This window comes from Panicum virgatum, chromosome 6N (genome assembly GCF_016808335.1).
Source record: "Panicum virgatum strain AP13 chromosome 6N, P.virgatum_v5, whole genome shotgun sequence".
NCBI lineage: Eukaryota > Viridiplantae > Streptophyta > Magnoliopsida > Poales > Poaceae > Panicum > Panicum virgatum.
Window position 1 is genome coordinate 9,243,417 of NC_053150.1, and position 22,597 is coordinate 9,266,013.

At 51.2% G+C, this 22,597-nt stretch overlaps 2 protein-coding genes across 2 annotated transcripts; one reads left to right on the plus strand and one right to left on the minus strand.

Moving 5' to 3' along the window:
• The first annotated feature begins 7,295 nt into the window (after positions 1 to 7,295).
• LOC120677407 (glutathione S-transferase T3-like) lies at positions 7,296 to 9,636 on the plus strand. Its single transcript, XM_039958564.1, has 3 exons — positions 7,296 to 7,436; positions 8,272 to 8,717; positions 8,802 to 9,636. The coding sequence occupies exons 2-3, from the start codon at positions 8,280 to 8,282 to the stop codon at positions 9,309 to 9,311; spliced, it is 948 nt and encodes a 315-aa protein (XP_039814498.1). The 5' UTR covers positions 7,296 to 7,436; positions 8,272 to 8,279; the 3' UTR covers positions 9,312 to 9,636.
• Positions 9,637 to 12,176: 2,540 nt separating this feature from the next.
• LOC120677408 lies at positions 12,177 to 13,084 on the minus strand. The gene has a single exon (XM_039958565.1). The coding sequence runs from the start codon at positions 12,827 to 12,829 to the stop codon at positions 12,476 to 12,478; it is 354 nt and encodes a 117-aa protein (XP_039814499.1). The 5' UTR covers positions 12,830 to 13,084; the 3' UTR covers positions 12,177 to 12,475.
• Between the last annotated feature and the right edge of the window lie 9,513 nt (positions 13,085 to 22,597).

Here is a 22,597-nt window from a genome sequence, read left to right on the forward strand (position 1 = left end):
TAGATGTTTGATGGAGGAATTTCTATAATCCTATGTTCCGCAACTCACATCATTCGCAAGCGAGTCAGCGCAGGTATCTCCTCAGTTTGCCCCTTTTTCCAGGCGGAGGACGTATTAAAGGTAGCTGCACATGTCAGCTGGGCTTGCACACCATGGTCATGTATTGATATGTGATACAATTTGCAGACAAATTGGGCTCAACCAAGACAAATTGGCCTGCTTATAGGCATTGCAATTTAATATTAGTGAAACTCCTAATATTCTACGCAATCATGATCCAAAATGCAAGTTAGGAAATGTAGGAGAATATAAAAAAAATGAAGGTTAGAACAGTAAACATTCATCACGAGTCCATACCAAGCAGGTTACGGTTTTCATTTAACCGATATGGTTTAAAGCACTAACCCATATTCAAACTCATAAATTAAAGTGGTGCAAACAAGCAACTTATATTTTTCCCACTACGGACCATTATGTAGTTATCCCCCGTAATATTAAAAAATGAGTCCTATCATGGCCACAGGATTTGAGACAAAACACAAACACAATTTATAAATAGAGTACATTAATGACATAACTTAAATCTGCAGTGAACTATCCAAAAGACGATACATATTGGGTCTATCAGAATTCAAAATTGCACTTGGTTGTCAACATAGCAGCATAGTAGCCCTTTCCGCCTAGCAACATCAATATGTCCATACACCTGCAAGTCAAATAATTTTGTAATGGCCGGGTCAGGGGCGTAGCGAGGAGGGTTGGGGCGCCGCAGCGGCGACGGGACGGGGCGAGTTGCGTGCTCATCATGGAAGGCCATGACTGGAGCGCAGCGAGCGAGCGGCCGTTGTGCCACTCTGCTCCACTCTTGGGTCAATGGCGGGCGGCGCTGCGTGGTTGTCGCCAAGCGGCCGTCGGGACTTAGGCGCGTGCGCGGCGGTGCAGAGGCACTCATGGCCGGGCTGGGGTCTCAGTGTGGTGGCAGGAGGTGGTGGCGCAGCGACGGTGCAGCAGCGGCAGCGGCAGCATAGCTGCTCTGCTCTGCAGGCCGTGGCCAGGAGCAGGGGAAAGAGAGGGAGAGAGAAAGGGAGAGGTAGAGAGAGAAGAGAGGTCAACGTTTTTTACTCACGATTTTCTCAAAATTTTGTGCGGAAACTCGAAAAACTTTCAACACGAAAGTTGTAGGAAATTGCAAAGACTACAACTTTTGTTTTAGGCAAAAGTTAATTTGAGCTCTATTTATTTTAAAACCACTCAAACTTGAACTATTTATCATTTTATGTTTAAATTTAATTTTTGATCAAAACCTTTGATTCATTTTTTTTCCAGACCAGATCAACATGAACGTGTGGATGCATTTGGCTAAACTTGTATATTTGATTATGAAAGTTTATAGAACTATTCTACTCTTGCCCACATACTCATACATACATGCATGTATACATACAAGAATGCATGGTTTTTAATTTAAATTGGTTAGTATGCAGGACGACATAGTTAGTGACTTTGCTAAATGTTTTTAAACACCAAAGGTGTTACAGAGCTCCTCCGGCAGCCGGTGCGGGGGAGCGGACGGCAGCGGGCCGCCGGCTGCGCAAAGGATGGTGAGAGGCTAGGAGCGGTCATCCGATTATGATTTTTCTAAGCGGTCAATGGTGGGCCCAAAACAGCAGCAAAATGGATGAGGATGTCTCGATGGTGGAAGCCTGGACGGTGGGATCAAGAGCAGCGTTTGATTTTTCGGACGGCCGGACGGTAGCATTTCCGAATATTAAAATACAGAATGCTAGTTCCGGCGGCCCGGCTTTATCAAGTGTTTTCTTATGCACACTATTTACTTACATCGAACAAAACAGAGTTACAGGAGATCTTACATTCAGAAATTGTTCTAAAACAATTTATGTCTCTAGAATATTTTTTTATCTCCGACGGACCTGTGCACTAATATGGTTTCTAGTCGCACGTGCGATGAATAGACGCTAGCTCGCATCAGATTTGGTTTGTTCTGGAGTTTTTCTTTGGAGAGACTCAATTCCTTGTAATTGCAGTCCTGACCGGCTCAATTTGTGGGGATTCGTCCGATCCTTGAGCACCAATCCATCCACAATCACTTCACTTGGTTCCAGTGCCACTAAAGCTCCATAAATCCCGACACCAAGCTAATCCTCGATAAGCTTGCCAATCGCTTCTTGGAGCAGAGTGCAGCTGCCTTTGGTGAGCAGTCGATGATCGACCTGCGCGAGCTGGCCATCGATTGCATTCTTGAGAGGCTGCTAGGTCGCACCGCGAGCGGCCTCCACGCGCTCAAGCTCACGCACCGCAAGGCGCCCCGCATGCCGCGCTGGCCGCCCACGACTATGACTGGGCATTCGGGTTACCCGAATTTTTCGGGTCGGGTAATTCGGGTAATACAAAATTCGGGTAGTAGAAAATGCTACCCGATTTTAACTCTGAAAAATCACTACCCGACAATTCGGGTACCCGCAATTTCGGGTTCGGGTTCGGGTATACCCGATATACCCGAGGTCCTCCCGCTGACCACTGGGCCCTCCCCCACCCATCTCCCTCCGGCAGCCCGAGCAGGGAGGCGCACGGCCACCTCCCCCCGCGCCGCCGCTGCCGTCCCGCCTCTTGACCGGCGAGCAGGGAACAGCGAGGCGGAACCGGCGGACGAGATCACCGGCGGGGCGCAAGTCCGGCGAAGCTCGAGGTCCGCGAGCAGGGGAACACGGCGGGGCGCGGGACCGGCGGAGCTCGCGGTCCGCGAGCAGGAGAACGCGGCGGGGGCGAGGCGGAGCCAGCGGACGAGGTCGCCGGTGGGGGCGCGGGGCCAGCGGAGCTCGCAATCCGTGGGCAAGGGAGCGCGGCGGGGCTGAGGAGGAGCCGACGGGTGAGGTCGCCGGCGAGGCGCGGGGTTGGCGGAGCTCGCGGTCCGCAAGCAGGGCAGCGCGACGGGGGCAAGGCGGAGCCAACAGACGAGGTCGCCGGCGGGGGCGCGGGGCCGACGGAGCTCGACGGAGGCGGGGCCGGTGGATGGAGGCGGGGTGGGGCGTACTGGAGGCCTGGGGGCGGCGGCGGCGCGGGCGTACTAGGGGGTGGGGGCGGGGCGGCGCCGAGGTGGGGGTTAGGGTTGAGAGGATTGATGGGCTGGGCTGGGCTGGGCTGATTTCATACAATGAGTAAAAACACATCTATGGGCTGGGCTGATTTCGGGTAGTTCGGGTAATTCGGGTACCGTAGCCCAATACCCGAACTACCCGTAATAATTTCGGGTACCGTGGGTTAGAACCCGAATTGGGGTTCGGGTTTTTCGGGTTCGGGTTTTTCGGGTTCGGGCTCGGGTTTTTCGGGTTCGGACTTCGGGTTTCGGGTATTTTGCCCAGCCATACCCACGACCAAGGCGTAGCAGCAAGCAGGCGGTGCGGAGCAGTAGGCGGTGCGGGGCGGAACAAGACGGTGCAGCAGCAGGCGGGCGGGTGGCTGGCAGGTGCCCATGTGCGCCGGAGCAGGACACTGGCAGGATTGCCGCCGTTGGTCCCTCGCTAGCAGGCGTGGATGCGTGATGCGGTCTAGCGAAGGGATTCGATGGGGATGGATTGCCGATTCGGCTGTTGGCAGCGGGGGTAATTTGTTCATTTCGCGCTCCTTTACATTTAATCTGAATAAACAATAGGCTTCAGTGTTCTGTGGCAAATTACAATGGTTGACTGTCTTTTGGCAAAGGCACATATTTTCGGGATTATTGCATTCTTGCTCCTGTTTTAGACCCCAATTGTAATTTTACCCCCACTTTCTTTCACATTGCGTTTTTACCACTATTATTTCACCACGAAGCCTCTGTTTACCCCTAGAATTCACTATGTTAGCTGCAGCCAAGATTTCATGAACTTAAAGAATAAGAAAACACTTCATAATAGGGTGAAAAGAGAAAACTAACCCTTATCTCTTCAATCCCCTTACCTCGCCCTCCCATTCCGAAGCCTTGCTCAATCTTGAACCCTAGCGAGGCCCCCAGCCACGTAGGAGCGGGCGTGCAGGAGGGCGCGCGGCAGGGAGCGCGCAGGGGTGGGCACGACTAGCAGCGGTGACCACACGTGTGCGGCGGCTGGAGGCGTGTGGAGGGGTGGTGGTGGCGGCGACCCACGCGCGCAAGGGAGGCGCCCAGAGGGGCGACGACGGCTGGAGCCGCGTGGAGGGGCGGGCGCGACTAGCGTCGACGAGCCTCCAAGTGGCGCAGGTACCGAGGCAGGAGGCGACACATGCTGCGCAGCGCGTGGAGTAGCGCCGCGTAGCCGTTGTGCGCCGCCAAGTCCACCTTGTGCAGGTACGGCACACCGTCCACGGCCACCTTGACGAGCTTGGCCTCGTCACGCAGCATGTTGCGCCAGTATGCGCACAGTGGCGGCCACCCTATGGCCTACGCCCTGCACGTCGTTGTCGCGTCCGGGTCAGTCAGCGAGCAAGTCGGGACTCATGGACAGCCGCCGTGTCAATCCACACGTGCGAGTTGATGTTTTCTTGAGTGAGAGGGAAAGAGGGGAGAGGATTGGAGGTGGGGGTGCTTACTTTGCGCGCAGGGGAGGCGCCCGGAGGGGCGGCGACTGGAGGCACATGGAGGGCGGGCACGGCTGGGGGTGCGCACAGGAGAGGCGCTCGGAGGGGCGGCGGCAACTAGAAGCGCCCATATAGGGGTCGCTATGCAGGGGAGGCGAGCCATGGAGCCGGAATCCAGATCCATGGATTTGGTGACCAGATACGAAATTGTGAGTTTTGACAATGTATTGGTCAATTATGGGTTGAATTAACCTCAAGATTTAGATAATAATGCTAATTTAATTTCAATTGCTCTAATTTGTAGGTCAAATCAGATGAGTTTGAATGTTGTTGTTAGGGTTCGATCCTTCTTCAATTTGCCTGATGGGAGACCAAAAATATGGATGCAGGGTAAAATTTTTGGATATGTACGATGGGATGCTATCTATCTATATATCTGTATATATGCAGGCTTTGCGTTTCTTTCCCCTTTCCCTGCTACAGGAGAGAGCGGCGAAAGGAGCGCTCCCTCGGCCCGGCCTCGATCTGCCCGCTCCCCCCCTCTCTGGCAGCCTCAACGGCACCGGAGAGGGCGGGGAAGCCGGATCCGCCCGCGTGCTGTACAGTTAGCCCTTGCTAGGCTAGTAGTTCTAGGTAGTCAGGTGCTTCGGTGTTCCAGTGGTGCGGGCGGCGTCGCCTCTGGCCGGTCGCGGTGACGGTGACGGCGCTCCTGTCTCCATGGTGGCGTCTTTTGCTCTTGTGCTGCGGTAGATCGGGGGTTGAAAGTGAAGGTGATGGGTCCTTCGCGACGGTCTTCTTCGCCTTCTTCTTCCCCTGCTTCGTCGGCGGCAGTATAAGCCAGGTGCTCCTCTGTTGCTTCATCTCCGGTGTGTGACGCCATGGTTGTGGTGAGGGCGGCGTTCCTTCCTCGTTCAACGATGGCGGCTTCCCCGTCTCCATGGGTGATGACAGCATGAGGTACTTCTTCCGGTCGTTGGCCGTTTGGCCGGCGGCGGCAGATCCGTTGTCCTCTCCTCTCTTTCACAAGCTGGCGGCCGATGGCTAGATTTTGTGGAGTCACCAAGCTTTGGAGTCACTTGTGAAGATTGGAGGTGGACCAAATCCTTACCTCCATGCCGGATCTGGGGCGGCGGCGGTGGCAGCGTCGTCGGCTTTCCGGCGTGGAGGTTCCTCTACCGTTTGCGGCCGGACATGGGTCGTCGATGGCTCGACGGCGGCGACGGTTTTGGGGCCGTGGGACCTGCCTTTCGCAGGTCTGCACCCCCCCACACTGTGGGGGATGGGGAGGACTGGATGCAGAGCAGCAGGAAGATAGGCGGGCCGGAGCTGACTAGTCGGCTCCGGTGCCGGAGAAGCGCGGGGTTCATCCCCGACTGCGAACCACAACGACTATCAGGTATCGGTTCCATTTGAAGCCTTTGCGCGAGGGAAGCTTCTTCGGCTTGGGTTCTGTGCTTCCACCTTCGTGCTCCGGCGATCGACTGGTCGACGGTTTGGTGAAGGCGGCGGCACTTCCGGTGAGCACAGGGGATCCAAGGGACCTACTTGTGTTTTGTTGTTTTTCTAGGGTCCTCTGTGTAGTTTGGTTGCAGCCTTTGTATCCTGCATATCCTCTACGGAGGCGTCTGTATTTGTACGTCTTCATGGATGTTTTTCTTACCGTATAATACAGACATCATTTGCGCAAAAAAAAACTTAATTTTATGTGTCATGATACTATCCAAATTCTGTCCATTTGTGTTCATATTCGTATTGAAATGCTGCTGAAATACAATGGCAAACACACTACTACGATATTCTTTTCAGAGGCAGTTGAAAACCATTTTCAGAGGCGGGCAGAGACAATCGTCTCTGAGCAACTGCCTCTGAAAGTGAAGCATTTTTAGAGACGATTGCCCGCCCATCCTTGAAAATCGAACTGAAAAAAAAAACAAAAAAGGAACAGGCCCACCGATCCCATCTGCGCTGTCGCCCGCCGCCGCTACCTGCCGCACGGCCCGCGGTGTATCTATCATAAATCTTTGTTCTACATATCCTTTCCGGCCGGGGTCCATTCCAAAACAACCGATCAAGGCCTTAACGAGGCGACATGATATAATCGGAATCGGAATCGCCGGGTTTTGAGCGTGGGATTCGTGCGTAGAGATTTGCGGCCTGGCCAAGTAAACGTATTCATGGGGGCCGATTTCTGTTGGGCCTAGCCCATTTTTATCAAGTCTATTGTTTTTCTCCGACATTTTGAACCCCAATTATTTAGGGAACAAACCCATGTGACAATGGGTACACAATACAGTTTCATTATATGCATATATACTATCCGATTTTGGGCCAGACCATATGTATGAAAGATGTGGCCGAATTAGCAGCCCATCTTTTTTATAGCACATAAAGCCCGGAGAGGCAGTTCGTTAGAGCGCTTTCTGTATGTTTATGGTGGGTTCCGTTCCATGCCTAAATTAGTGATCGAAAAAAGAAGCAACAGTTATTCTGAATCTATCTGCGTTAGAGCAACTCCAGCAGGGCCTTTATTTGGGTGACTAAACCCATATTTTTAGTCATTTTTCTCAAATTTCCATCTCCAGCAGGGCCTCTATTTGGGTGACTAAAATGAGGGGGTGACTAAATTTCCTCTCCCACCCCCTCAATTTGGTCACCCTCTACTTAGAGCATCTCCAACCAAGACCTCATATGCTCTCTCATTCTACTTTTGAGGGTCCAAAGCAAAAAAACGGCTCCAACGAAACTCTCATCCGACCCCCGACGGATGAGAGAGCCCTCATTTCCCCCGACGTCCTCCCAGATATAGGAAAGAGAAAGGAGCTCTCTCATCCGGCAACTTCCGCAACAGCTCCGCCTCCCGCGCCGGCGCGGAGCTCTCCCGCCAGGTACGAGTTCTCCCCCTTCCTCGTGTGCCCCCATCTTGCTGCTTTGGCGCCGTAGCATCAGGCCATGGATGTAGATTTTAGGGAGAGGGACAGAGGGGGCGGACCTCCGCCGGCGCCACTGGGGGCCATTCCCGCGCTGGACGAGAGGGCCAAGAGCTCGTATGTGCACGGCACGCGCAGATCTGCACGTCTGTGTTGCCCCACGCGCAGATCTGCTCGCCCTCGGTGAAATCGAGATGGGGGAGGGCCGTGCGCGGTTTCCTGATTGCCGTGCTTCTTGATTGGGTTCGTTGCCGGCCGGTTCCGCGAGATGCGGCATGGGTGCGCTGCGAACGGAATTCAAGCGCCGCCTACTCTCTCCCCACGCTGTTATTGCTTGCTTTTTTCTTTAGAAAAGACGGGACAGAGAGTGTGGAGGGTCTGGGTGGCGCGGGGCGTGGCTGCCGAATTCCTTTTGACGGCCGGCCTGCCTAATTCTTCTATTTGCCCCTTGCGCCATTGCTTGAGGCCTGAGCTGCTGCTCCCTCTGGCCTCTGCCGCCATAACTTGGATGCAGGCTGCGCTGCCCTGGACTCCGCTGAGAGCATGGAGAGGCGACCATGCAGCTGGATTCTAGTGTTTTTGAGCTTCTCCATAATTATGCATTTGGATTCTAGTGCTGGGCTGGGACCCAAATTAATTAATCGGACCAGCATGCAGCTATCCATCCAACCGATTGGGCATTATTAAATTTAGATGGATGTGCTCTTGTAATTTGATTCGTACATGATGTGTTTGCAATGCTGAAAAGGATGGTCTTCCAACTTGATTAATGCATCATGTGTTTGCAATGCAGGAAGGGACATGGATTTCTTCTCGAACCTGTTGGACCAAAATGGAGTGGGCAGCAGTGCTGATCTAGAGTGGGATGGAACCCAATTTCCAAGTCCACAAGAGGACCAGATGGTGGTGGAGGAAGCAGTTGTTGAGGTGGAAGCTAGTCCTGTGTTGAAAGGTAACAAGAAGAGAACCAGAAATTTTAGTGTTCAAGAGGACAATTTGTTAGTGGCAGCATGGCTAGAAATTAGCATGGATGCAGTTCAAGGCATTGACCAGCCTCGTGCCACCTATTGGGAAAGAATTCATGACTACTATCATTTGCACAAGGAATTTGATAGTGACCGCAACTGCAATTCTCTCACTCACCGTTGGGGTATTATCCTAGAGATGGTCAACAAATTCTGTGGATGGTATGGTCAAGTTCAAAGAAGGGCCCAAAGCGGAACGACAGAGCAAGATAAGGTATAAATTTGTTTAGAATCTTTCGATTGGCTGAAAATAAATATGGGCTCTGTATAATTTCTAACACATGTACCACTTGTGTAGGTACTGCAAGCTTGTGATGTATTCAAAAAAGAGGAAGAGAAATCATTCACTTTGCTGCATTGTTGGAATATCTTGAAGCATGAACAGAAATGGCATGAGGCATGTGCTAATAAGAAACAAAAGACATCCTCCAATTCAAGTCCTAGAACCTCTACTCCTGCAGCCAATGCGAGTGGTGTTGCTGCTCAAGAGGAGGGTGCCAGTCAGTCTACAGATGCTACCAATGCAAGGCCAGATGGTAGAAAGAAGGAGAAAGAGCGGCAACGCAAAGGTAAAAATCCCATGTCTCCTGGAGAAAATCTTTACATGGATGCAATGGAGAATTTGTGGGTTAAGAAGAAAGAGGTTGAAGAGCTGAAAGAGTTGAAAAAAAAGGAGCGCAATGATGACAGAATTGCAATAGAGATGAAAAGGCTTCAAGTTAAAATGGATGCAGAGAAGGAAAGGTGTGATCTGCAGCGAGAAGAGCTAGAACTAAGGAAAAGGATAGAAGAAAAAAAATGGAAGTAGAGAAGGAAAGGAGTGATTTGCAGCGAAAAGAGCTAGAACTAAAAAAAAGGATAGAAGATGATAAAATAATGAAAATGGACCTTACTGGTATGAGTGACCGACAGCGCCTCTACTATGAAAAAATGCAGGATTTGATCATTGCTCAACGCTTTGGTGGCGGTGGCTCCAATTGAGATTGTCATGCAATATGTCAGACTGCAAGATGATATGGACTATCTAGTTGAAGTAGTGTTATTCCTGTCATGTATGAACTATTAGTCTATCTTATGCTGGTCGTGTATGGACTATCTAGACTATGTCATGTATGAACTATTAGTCTATCTTATGCTGGTCGTGTATGGACTATCTAGACTATGTCATGTATGAACTATTAGTCTATCTTATGCTGGTCGTGTATGGACTATCTAGACTAAGTAGTGTTATTTCTGTCATGTGTGGACTATCATGCGAGAGTACCAAAATTGAGTACATAAACTGAGTACATATCATAAGATAGTACCAAATACACGAGTTACATACATAAGGGAGATATAGTTACATACATAAGGGAGATACAACCATATGTAATAAATAATTAATACATGTCTCCATGACGTTGCCAGAGGTGTTCGATTAGATCTTCTCGAAGTTGAGAGTGAGTTTGCACATTTCGTATAGCATGATGAGCTTGCATGAACTCATGGAATTCATGTGTGCGATTACGTTCTTCACTCAGTGAAGGTCTAACAAGCTGCCCAACACCATCATAGCGGAAGTCTTCATTTCCATCTCGCTCATCTTCAACGATCATGTTATGCATTATGATACAAGCTGTCATGATCTCTCTAAGGGTTTCTTTATCCCAAAAACGAGCTGGTCCACGAACAATAGCAAAACGAGATTGTAGAACTCCAAAAGCCCGTTCTACGTCCTTTCTAACGGCTTCTTGTGCTTGACAAAAATATTTCTTCTTATTCCCAAGTGGAGACTTCATGCTCTTCACAAATGTTGCCCATTTAGGATAGATGCCATCTGCAAGATAATAACCCATTGTATAACTATGACAATTGATTGTATAGTTAACTTGTGGGGCTTCACCCTCAGCTAGCTTTGCAAAAAGATGTGAACGGTGAAGAACATTGATATCATTGTGGGACCCTGGCAAACCAAAGAAAGCATGCCAAATCCATAAATCTTGAGAAGCAACGGCTTCGAGAATGATGGTGGGCTTATGAACATGACCTGTATATTGCCCTTGCCATGCTGTTGGGCAATTTTTCCACTCCCAATGCATGCAATCTATGCTCCCAAGCATTCCGGGAAAGCCTCTACTCTCACCGATTGCAAGTAATCTAGCTGTGTCATGCTCGTTTGGAGATCTCAAGTACTCATCTCCGAAGACCTCGATAATAGATCTAACAAACCTTCTAAGACTCTCTACGACAGTGCTTTCACCAATGCGAATATATTGATCCATAAAATCTGCAGGTACTCCATAACTTATCATCATGTATGCTGCACAAATCTTCTGCAAACATGATAACCCAAGGCGTCCATTCCCCTCTCTTTTTTGAACAAAATAGTCATCATGTTGCTCTACAGCTTGCACTATGCGCATAAAGAGATAACGACCCATTCTAAACCTGAGGAAAGAAATACGAATAAGAAAACACAAGAAAAGAATAAACTGAGAATTTCGAAACCAAATTGGAGGATTGAATGCAAACCTGCGGCGAAAGAAATTCGGACCATAGGTCGGATTCTCTGAAAAATAGTCATTGTACAACCTCCATGCGCCGCCTACTCTGTCGCGATGAATATACTCTCGACCAACCACAGAACCGCCCCATCTTGGAACATTTCTAGCTTTGTATTGTGTGTGCTATGTGTAATGCTGAAAGGATGAGTTCGTCATCGTCATCTGACGACGAGGAGGAGGAGTCCAAGCGAGACAAAGAACTCATTTCAGTAGGGGAGGGAAGAATGACTTGGTGTGGGAACCAGAAGGGTGGACATGCATATATATAGCGAGCTGAAAAATATAGCCGTTGGAATTATGACCGTTTGAAATATGACCGTTGCAAAATAGCCGTTGTAAATATGACCGTTGCAAAAAAATCCGTTTCAAATATAACCATTCGAAATATGACCGTTGCAACAAATCCGACCGCTGAAAATATAACTGTTGCAAAATACTATTTCCTGCAAAATATGATCAAAAAATGTTTATGTAAAACTATACTCATGGTAGTTGGTCCATGTCAATAAAATATGAGAGAGTTGAAAGTAAGGGGGCAAATATGAGGGGTTTGTTGGAGTACATTTTGAAGTAGGAGAGAGAAACTGGATGAGAGGTCCTCATATGGGAGAAATAGGGGGCCAAAAATAAGAGTTTGGTTGGAGATGTTCTTAGGCTATCAAAAGTAAGGTCTACTATTTTTTAGTCTATTTAGTCGGTGCTGCTGGAGTAGAGATTATATTTTGAGTGACTAAATTTGGAAAGTGGGTGACTAAAATGAGTTTTGGTCACTCAAATTTAGTCACTCCACTGGAGTTGCTCTTGGGAAACATGAAACTGCTACGAGCATTTTGCAATTTGCTTGGCTGGACGGAGGCGGAGCAGCACACATGCAGCGGCCCTGAGCTGGGACCGAATCACTGAAATTTCGCAATTGCTCTCTGCAGCAAGCCACACTATACAGTGTAACACGAAGTACTCCTAGCGGCCCTATAACAACGTGTAATAGTGTTCAGTTCAGTAGCATTTCCTCGAACAAATAAATCTATTGTATCTGCAAACAGATACTCGATCCATCACGATGCTCATCTAGTTATACACATGACTGCATTTGATCAATTGCTCAATTGCTCATACACAGTGTTGTCTTGAACCATCATTCAGAAAAAGAAAAGGAGAGAGTATGCTTACATGGCCAGAGGAAAGACAAACACTTATTATACTCTCGCATTATCTTGTTAGTAGCAGACAGCAAGCACACAGGGGAATTGAGAGATACAGTACATCAAGCAATTGTACTAGGTTTAAGAGAGGAATGATGTGGTGTTCTTTACTTTGATGATATTTAATTTGCCTGCCCAGTCCAGGAAGTAAGGCACGCAGGCAAGGGCAGTGGCAGCGCAGCGGAGGCGGCGTGGTGCACGTGCACCAAGAAATACCGAACCAGCTATTGGCCAAGAACTCCGATGGTGATCAGGGAGAGCGCGAGCAGGAGCAGAGCAAACATGCCGAAGCAGAGCGCCGGGCCTGCCTCGCCGGAGACCGCCGTCACGGCAGCGGAGGCCATGGCGAGCCCCACGACGGCGAGGTGGCGACGCAGGAACGCTGCGAGGGCGCGCGCACCGTCGACCGCCGCGGGGCCGGCGGGTGTGGCTCGGTCGTCGTCGGCCATCACGACGCCGGCCGCGATGATGCTGGCGCCGGCGAGCACCCCCGCGAGGCTGAGGAGCGAGCCGAACGTGCCGCCGGAAATGATGCCGACGCTGGCAGCGAACAACGCGACGATGAAGCCGGTGGCCATCGCCCTGATGATGCTCGCTCTTGGCGGCGACGTCCCCTGTTTTTTCTCGGAGCATAAGGCAAAATCACAATTTTTCAAGTTGCGAGAATCGGAGAACGAGGATGTCACGTGCAGAGTAATACAGTAGTGTTACGAAAAGATTCAATCGGTAATGCTACCCTACGGAAGTCCGGAATTTTGAAAAAATAAAACACTCCGACATATGTTGCAATAGTTAAAGATCAATGTTGCAACTATTGTTTCTACATATTCCACAATGCATGTTGTTAAGAATAATCTTGCTAAGAAGAACTGGACAGAAAGTTAAAAATATTGCGGATGTAATAGTAATGAGACTATAAAATATCTTTTTCTGGACTGTCCTTATGCAAAAATGGTTTGGAGGATTATCTTTTAGGCTACAGGTTTAACGCCACCTAGATCAATTCGTTATATGTTTAATTCTTGGTTGTCTAATCAATCTAAAAAGATTAGGAATTTCATCTGGGTGGGGGTTGCTGCTGTATACTGGGCGATTTGGAGATGTCGCAATGATATTATTTTTAACAAAATCAAAGTTAACTCGATTTTGCAGGTCATCTTAAGAGGAACGTACTGGTTACGTTTTTGGGCGCAGTTGCAGCGCGAGAAGCACGCTAAGAACGCACTCTCCGGCTTGAGCAGACTAATTGAGGTAGTAGCTCTTGATTTAGTTAAAGGATGGTGAAAGTATGTCTATCACTTGCAGTAGTTCTTTGTCTTTCTAGAGACTAGTATGCCATTTTCTGTTTTTGCAAACGTTGTAATAATGGGTGTGTATGCCCCTGGACATAGAGGCTGGATTTGTAATCCTTTTTCTAAAAAAAATGTTGCATGAAACATAGTGTTCATATTGCAGCGGGAATTTTCTGTCATGAGTCGAATGACACAGCCATTTTTACATATCATGTTTTTCATGTTACAAATAGTAATCTCTAATGTTGCACATGTTAATTTTCAATGTTTCGTCGGAGCGTCCAATAGATCGGACGTCCGGACGCTAGCAGCACCGAGATTCAATAGTGTTCTGTGAAAGAGAATAAGTCAAAATAACATGAAAGCAGGCTAGCCGAACAGAGTAATATTACCGGCGCTCTGGATCGCAAGTCGCAACATAGACCAACCGGCCGGCACAGCTTTGGGTCACACACTCAAAAAATTCGATCTTTCCGCACAGAAAAACCCGCTTAATTGGCGGCCAAAATTAGAGCCGGGCTGGAATCGGGGAAGGAACATTACCGATCTCTCGGCGGTGTGATGCTTAGGTCCTCAGCAGCGAAGGACTGACGGAAGCGTTGCAGCGAGAGGAGGCAGAAGCACTGTATAGTTGGATCTGCAGCGAAGAGAGATGCCGGGGATGGAAGAGGGCCGGAGGTATTTATAGTAGAGAGGGGAGCACCCAGGCGAGCCTTGCGTCAGGCAGCAGTCTGCATCCGGAGCAGCGGGAAACGACCTGAATGCTCAACTGGCGTCAGCAGCAGTCTGCATCAGGAGCAGCAAAACGACTTTCTGCTGACGCCAGGCTCGTTGCCTGCCACTAGCCACTGCCGTGCCCGTCGGAATCTGCTGGGGTTGCGTCAGCAAAGTGGCCTGAATGCTCAACTTGGGAAGGCGGTGATGAATGCTCAAGTACGCCGCCACCGCAACCTGCTGCGCGTACGGACGGGCAACGGGCACACCCGCGTTTCCACTTCACGATCGAACCGGGCCACGGAATTTTTTTTAACGAATAAGACAGAAGAGCTGCCGATTATATTAAAAAAGAAGATAAAGTTTGGATCGGACAAAACAACAAATAGAAAAAAACACCATGAGCAGATTGGATTGGGACCTCAACACATACTCAACTCAACTTTGGCTGGTCGGATTGGGACATCGATACGAGCCACAACGACTCCGCCCGGTCGGATTGGGATATCGATCCGAGCCTCCACGAAAACTGACCGGTCGAATTGAGACGTCGACACGAGCCATCACAACCAACGCCACATCTCGGCGTTGGGCTATCACCTCCCGGTCGGATTGGGGCATCGACACGAGCCTCAACAGAAAAACTCCGCTCGGTTGGATTGGGTCCTCGACATGAGCTCTCCTATTGTGGTCAATGCCTCCAGCCAAACTCAACAACCAGCAGCATAGGAAGCAGGCGGGAGCCAGCAGGCAAGCCACCATGGCGCCACGGCCGCCCTACTTGGTTACTGCAGGCCAAGCCACCATGACATCGTCGGCAATTATCGAAGCAAACTGCCACTAGCCACACCACCACGGCGTAGCCGACGCACCCCTACAGCTAGCCGGAGTGGGAAGACACCATGACAACGCCTTCAAGAAGGTAAACGGCGCTCAAGGGCGTCGCCATCATCTTGCTGGCAGATCCGATATGGCTTTCGCCTGAGCTTGCCCAACTCCCGACCAAGCAAAGCAGGGAGCCCCCCCCCCCCCGCTGCGGCGTCTCGCCAGGCGCGTGCGCTGCCACCTCGTCTACGGCGACCGACTCTGTACGCGGCCGCAGCACGAACCCCCTGCGCCCCTGCTCTAGCGCAGGCCCCCCACCTAGCCGGCACCGCCCGCACGCGCCCGTGCCCGCACCGTCGGCGACGCAGCCTAGGCCTGCACCCACGCTGCGCAGCACCTTCCAGGGCCGCCCCTGCGCCAGCACAGCCCCAGCCGACCTCCTCGCGCTCCACGCTGGCTTGCCGGAGCCGACGCCTGCTGCGCCTCCGCCGGCAAATCCGGCTCCGCGGCCACCGGATCCGGCACCGTGGGCACCGGAACTGGCCTCGCCGGGGCTGCCGGCACTGCCACCGCCCGCCCGACGGCGGCCTCCCCCAGCATCTGCAGCGGCCGCACCCGCCAGGCAAAGGGAAGGGGAAGACTGCTCCGCCGCCGGCCACGCAGGCTTCCGGCAGCCAGCTCCGGCGGCAGCGCGACGAAGGGGGGATGGGGATGGGGGCGGCGGCGAGGGGGGGCGGGGTGTCCGCCCGAGTCGCCCAACGCGGGGGCGACGCGGGGACATACAAGCAACGAGCCCACGGAAATTTCATGGTTCTAGCAATTTCTATATCATCATTCAAACGGATAATGGTATCGTCCGTATTGCAAAATAGCTACCCCTTTAGGTACGAGGTTATCAGCCAGACCTACTATCAAATCATCTTTTTGAGCTTGTGTGACCATTCTTACCCAGCAATCACTAACAAAATTAAACAGGATGGGAGATAAAGGATCTCCTTATCTTACTCTCTTTTTACTAGTGAAATATGGCTAGTGAAAATATGGTTTAATTTTATCATTCAACTTAAAACTGACTGAAAAGTTTTGTACATATATCTTAGGACTGACTCCGTAACATTCGAGTGATTTTTTGTTTTGTCTCACTCAATTTTCTAAAGCAATGATTTGTTGCCACGTAGTAGTAGTAGGATGTCAGGATTTGGGTAGTAGGACAGCTAAAAGCAGTCGGTTTTTTTGTGTGTGGATGAGGAACAGAAAAATTGAGTGAAAACCTACGTTGCATCAATCAAAAAAAGTTGATAGGGGAAAAGAAAAATTGACACGGCTCTGTTCGTTGCTGTCATGTTCTGAAAATAACCTGACGGGGATGACAAACACATGGGGATAGATATGAAAAAAATAAAACATACTTTAGTCTTACAAAACAGTACAAATATTCAATTAGTTTGATCTGATCTAAAAAAATTACATCCTACAAAGACAAAACTTATCAGAAATTTAAAGATATAAGAATTTTAAAAGGAACAAATTAAAGATTGAAAACCACCATTACATCCAGGGGCTCAGAAAATTGAAAGATATCTAGGTGCCAATGGGATTAGCAATGTATGCGGCAACTGATCCATTAACCACATGAAAATTTCTTTTCATGCCCATCTATTTGAACAAAAACAAATAACAGTGATTAAGATAATCCTTATAAAAAACAAGATACAGATGACCAATCTCATACTAATCAATGACATTTAAATGGGTTCTCTTGCAGCAGAATATCAAATTGAACATGCACAAAAGTACAGCACAAATTAAAAGTACAAAACTGAATCGAAGGTCGTAATAATTGACTTAACAAAGGGGAGCTTCTCATCACACCACCATCCAGAACAACACCAATTCAGAAAATAACAATACACATTTAGAGCCAAAACGACATAAACAATAACATGACACATACTCGCACTTGGAGGGCGTTACTTGCAGGCAAGGCATGCATGAGCAGCTAGTCGAGGCAAGTGTCATACCAGCTGGACCGTCGCTGTACCTGGTCGTGTGCATCCCTGATCCCACAAACACGAAGTTGCGCGCAACTTAATTATTCTCCCACTCCCAAATGCGCGCAAACTGACTGGTAATCCAGACGCCGTGTATTTGCTATCGAACGAGGGCAGGTAGTGTAATCCTAATCAGACCCCAGAACGAGATAATGGACAAACAAAACAGCGACGGGACTGACCGGGGAGAAGTCCTGTTGGGCTGTATTCGGACTAGGCTCTGTTCGGTTGGCTGTGGTTGGTGGCTGGTGCTGATTTGTTATGAGAAAAAAGTATTTTTGGTTGGCTGGTGGCTGGTGCTGGTTTGGTGTAAGAGAAAAACACTGTTGTCTGATTGCAGCCGAACAGAGTGCGCTGCGTCGGGTTGGGTGTAGAAGACATTGGACAGTTACCCGAGTAACATTTAGGAATTCTGTATCTTAAAAGTTGGTAATATTTGAGTTCTAAAGTTTCCGGAAATGATGAAATTTTAAGCCGGTTGCTTGGTTCGCGTGCCATAGAAGGTGAAAACGCAATCGTCACCGGGGGCATCGATTCTTAACGCGCGCGATTTTCTCGGATCCTATCGCAGAAGCTCTGTTCATCTTCTCCGGCGGTCCAACCCGCGCCCGCATCCTCTGCACCGCCTCCTCGTCCTCCAACCCTGGTCCTCTCGCCGCCATGCCGCGCCGTCCGCCCACCACCCACCCCTCGCCGGCCACCCCTTGCCACGCCGCCCGCCCAGCACCCACCCCTCGCCGGCCACCCCTCGTCAACCACCCTTCGCAAGCCACCCCTCGCCGCGCCGCCCGCCCACCACCCACCCCTCGCCGGCCACCCCTAGCTCGTCGGCTTCCGCTCCACCACCTTCCCTTTGTTCTCCCCTAGCTCGCCGGCAGCCGCACCCCCTTCTGCGACAGTTCAGCTCCCACCCTCGCGCGCGATACGTAGATGCCCCCCACCTGCCATACCAGGCCCGTCGAATGGGCGGTGCAACCGGCGCACCAGCACCGGGCCGCCCATTTTGAGGGGCCACCAAAATTAAGCCCAGTAATCACTAGTCAACATGCTAATTTACCTAAAGCCCATAGCCCAAAAAGCCAAGGCCAGGAAGGCAGTAACGTAAGAAGCAAATCAACGGACGCCGCGACGATTTGTCTTCCCTCGACGCCGCGCCGGCCGCAAATCGCTGCTGCCTCCTGTCGTGCCGCCTGCCGCGAGTTGCCGTCGACGGTCGATCGCGCATCCCTTTGCGGTGCCAGCCGGCGAGGTAACACAGAGACGGTCAGACGGAGGTGCTGGCGAGCAGCTGGTTGGTTGCGACGCCCCTGCCCTTCGAACATAACGTTGGTGATGTACTGATGTAGATGTAGTTCGTGATTCTCTTTACTAATTTAGTTTAATAGCTTTGTTCTATACTTTTGAAATTGCTAAAGTCCTACACACGCAGTACTATGAAACAAGAAAGGCTCAATGGATTGACGACAATTTCTCTTGAAAATGATTTTTTTGGAGTACGCCCGGTGCACGACAGCTCCGGCGACATGGCCCGCCAGGCACGCCAAGGGAGTACGCAGCTCGGGCATGATGGCTGACCACGTCGGGCGGCACAGTGCACGTCGACCATGGCCACCCCGGCCGAACACCTGCGGCGCCTACCAGGGGCGGAGTCAGAAAGTTGATTTTTTCATTATTAGAGGGAGCCAACCATATAAATTTATATAAAAATTTAATTGAAATTTAAATTTCTAATATAAATTTGGGGACGGGGCCAGACCCCTGTCTCCACCCCCACGCCTACCTGGAGGCTACGTTTGCGTCACGGCGCACTTGTTCCTCTTTACATTTTTTTTTTCGGTAATTGTTCCTCTTTACTTGTTGACGCGGCGGAACCGAAAGCAATCCGGAGTTGTGGTGGGCTCCAGTCCACGCCGGTGGCTTTGTGGTGTGGGCCCAGAAGAAACACGTGAATGCATGACGAAGCCGTGAAGCGCTGCGAGCCCCGGTGGCGGTGGGTCCGATATGCAGCAGCGGGCCTCCAATGTACTGTAGAATAGACAGGCAAGGGAATGTTACTTCTTGGGGCACAGATTTGTTTGTTCGACGAGTACGTGTGCAAATTAAAATTGATAATGGGTTCTCTAGGTACAAGTACTCATACATACAATTAATTACTACTCTCGTGGGCGTCAGATTAAAAGCAACCAATCAAACGTCGGCGGGCGATGCGTCACCAGCGGGGGACGACCGGTCGCCTGGACTCTTGGACCGGCCTGTGGCGTCGCTCCCTCCACCGCCAGACAAGGGGCACATCGGTCAGTGAGCAAACTGTTCAAACAGCCGTAGGAGCCGCGGTCGTCTCATCCGGCGCCGTCACTCCCTGATGTCGCCGCCGCCGTGGATCCAGGGGATAGAGCCACCGAGGGAATGGTTGCTGCAATCAAGATTCAAGAGTACGGCATGGACTGCTGGAGCCGGATGAGATGAGCAGAGAATATTCGAATACAGAATGCTAGTTTGTTATTTCAAAAAAAATATATTTATTTCAAAAAATATGGCAGTTCCCGAAGAAACAATGGCCGGCGTGAAGAATGGCCGAGGTGAAACACAAGCTGGAATACTCGACTCCGAACATGGCCTTTTTGTTAGCCTTGTTTGGTTAGTGGAGTAGGACTTCAAGTCCGTGGTGTTGTGTCGAATTCAGAGGCCTGGCGCAACACAACAAAGCCTGTTTTCTAAAATAAAAACATACATTCATGTTTTAAAAGAGGGAAACTGATCGAGGCACCAGCAGAGTTTATTCAAGGCCTCAAGCACTTGCAGTTGCAGGATTCTAGTAGTACTTATCCATACAAGCACAGGACGGACTTATTGTTTGTTACATATTCCATGTACTACTTTATTACAAGATCCCATGGGCAGCTAGCATTGGTCGGTTGCTTCGTTGTGAGGCCAGAGCGACAGCGACAAGGATGACCTGAAAGGCTGAAACGCCTAGGATATACGCTCGCCGGGTCGCTGGGTCGGGCTCCACAGGACCGGCCCGGGGTGCATGAGGGTCAACAAAGAAGGCTCGGCGGCAGCGCCCGCGGTCCGGCGGCCTCCGGGTCGGGCCGGGCTTGGCGCCGTCCTGTCACCTTCCTGACTTCCAGCGAGACCTGTGTTAGAATAAGAGATATTATGTCTTATGTAAACTGAAGAGTTGTTTCGGTTAGTTATAGAGTTAGCTTGGTTCAAGATGTATCCTGACCAAACCAATACAACTTCTCTTGTAATCTCGGGAGTCTTGCTGCCCCTTCCTATATTAATATGCAACCCGTGGTGTGCTGAGTTTAGCAACCACGTTTCCAACAAATCTTTCATGGTAATCAGAGCATCTTCTTCCTAGATACATCTACAACTCGACCATGGCTTCCTCGTCAACGTCGTCGTCGATTCAACTCGGCTCAACTGTCTCCGAGAAGCTAACTCGAGATAACTTCGTCCTATGGAAAGCTCAGTTCCTCCCCGCCGTTCGTGGTGCTCAGCTCATGGGGATTCTTGATGGAAAAATTCCTCAACCACCAAAGACCGTGGAGGACGACAAGAAGCAGCAGGTTCCAAACCCTGAGTATGACTCTTGGATCGTCAAGGACCAACAGCTTCTTAGCTACTTGCTGAACTCCATTACCAAGGAAGTTCTCGCATCTGTAGCAACCGTGACTTCATCTGCTGAAGCATGGGAGTCGCTAGAGACAATATTCTCAGCACAATCCAGGGCGCGTGTGACCAATCTACGCATGCAGCTCGCCAACATCAAGAAGGGTGGCATGTCCACCGAAGCCTACTTCAACAAGATGCGCAAAATCAAGGATGAACTTGCTGCTGCTGGGAAGCCGGTTCATGATGATGAGGTAGTAAAAAAAAACTTCAATTGAGACTGACCTTAATGGAAAAATGGCAACCCTCTTGCCTCCCGCTCCCACCTCACCACCTCCTCTCCCCGGCACCCCCTCCCCTTCCACCAGCCTCCCGCCGGTGATCTTCCCGACTCCGGCGGCCACCCCTTCTACCAGCTCCCCGCCGGTGATCACCCCGACTCCGGCGGCCCACCCGGCCGCGGCAAGGGACTGCGGTGGTCCCGGGACACCCCACCGACAGGCAAATCTGGCGGTGGTGTTTCTCCGCCTTCCTTCAAGGACGTGCTGCTAGCAAGCCTCGCTGCACAGGGTACGCAACCGGAACCGGAGGCGACACTTCCCCCCACCTCTATCCCGGCATCTTCCGTCGGCGCGGCTCCTAGTCTGGGAGTTCGCCTGCATGCCCCTCCCCCCGGCGTCTACCTGGTCCTGACGCTGACGGATGGCACCCGGTGGTGAGCCGTCGCACGCGGAAGGAGCTGCTACGCCAGCAGAGGCGTCTTGGGCGGTGTGTTCCGGCGGACCTACGGGGAAGATGCTTCAATTGCTTCTCGGCACAACATCGCGCGGCTGATTGCCGATCCGGTGTTCGGTGTTTCCGGTGCCGGGCTGTCGGTCACCGGAGTTACATCTGCCCAGAACGGCACGCGGCCCCTTCGACGAGCTCCAATCTGGTCTGGCGCTCGGTCTCTACCACACCCTCGCCGGCTACTGCACCCCCCCAGACCAAGCCGGCTGCTGCGCCCTCCGGGTCTGCACCAGCTACGATCTCCCAGGCTACATCGGCAGCAGCGCCTCGTCCTCGACCTCAGGTGTGGAGGCCTGTTGCTCGGTCCACACCGATGACGGCTCTGGCCAGCATGCAGGCTGGTCCCACTGCCGCGGCAGCTGGCGGAAGGAAGCGGCGGCGTCGCACCCACGCTGGGCGCGGCCATGGTGTCGGTGGGAAGGCGACGTCCCATGGGACAGCCGGCGGGGAGTCGGACGGCTCTCCTGATCCCCAGGTCGCAACCATCGACAGTGCACCGCTCGAGACCGTGCCACGTCCATTACCACGGTGCATTCTGGACTGGTCGGCCGGCATTTCTCAGCGTGAGGATGATCTTGCTCACGCGCTGATCGTCTTTGTGCTTGACGGTGCGGCCGACTCCATTGTTGCCACCATTGCTCACCGGTTTGAGGTCGAGGAATCGGTGCTGGACCTACGTCCCTTCGGGCCAGCGCGTTTTCTCTTGATCTTGCCGAGTTCTGAGCTGGTGGAGAGGAACTACAACGACGGCCGGGCTATGGTCACTTCATCTCTACGTCTACATATCATGAAGTGGACTCGTTTCTTCAACTCCTCGGTGGCGACTCTCCCGGTGGTGGTGGAGGTGGACATTCAAGGGATCCCCGCCCATTGCCTGGGAGCTCTCGACGGCGAAACTCCTGCTCGACGAGTTCTGCTGGATCAGTGGCTCCCACCCGGACACTGTGACAAGTCGCGACACATTTCGGGTGGCGGCGTGGTGCTCTGATCCTGCCCAGTTCCCTCCGTCTATGGAATTGGAGATCATCGAGCCCCCGGTGGCGTCTGGTGGTCCGGC

Excerpts from the sequence above, each read along its gene's own strand:
- LOC120677407 (XM_039958564.1), top strand. The coding sequence starts at position 8,280 with ATGGATTTCTTCTCGAACCTGTTGGACCAAAATGGAGTGGGCAGCAGT. Across the intron at positions 8,718-8,801 it reads GAACGACAGAGCAAGATAAG|GTACTGCAAGCTTGTGATGT; the intron begins GTATAAATTTGT and ends CCACTTGTGTAG.
- LOC120677408 (XM_039958565.1), bottom strand. The coding sequence starts at position 12,829 with ATGGCCACCGGCTTCATCGTCGCGTTGTTCGCTGCCAGCGTCGGCATC.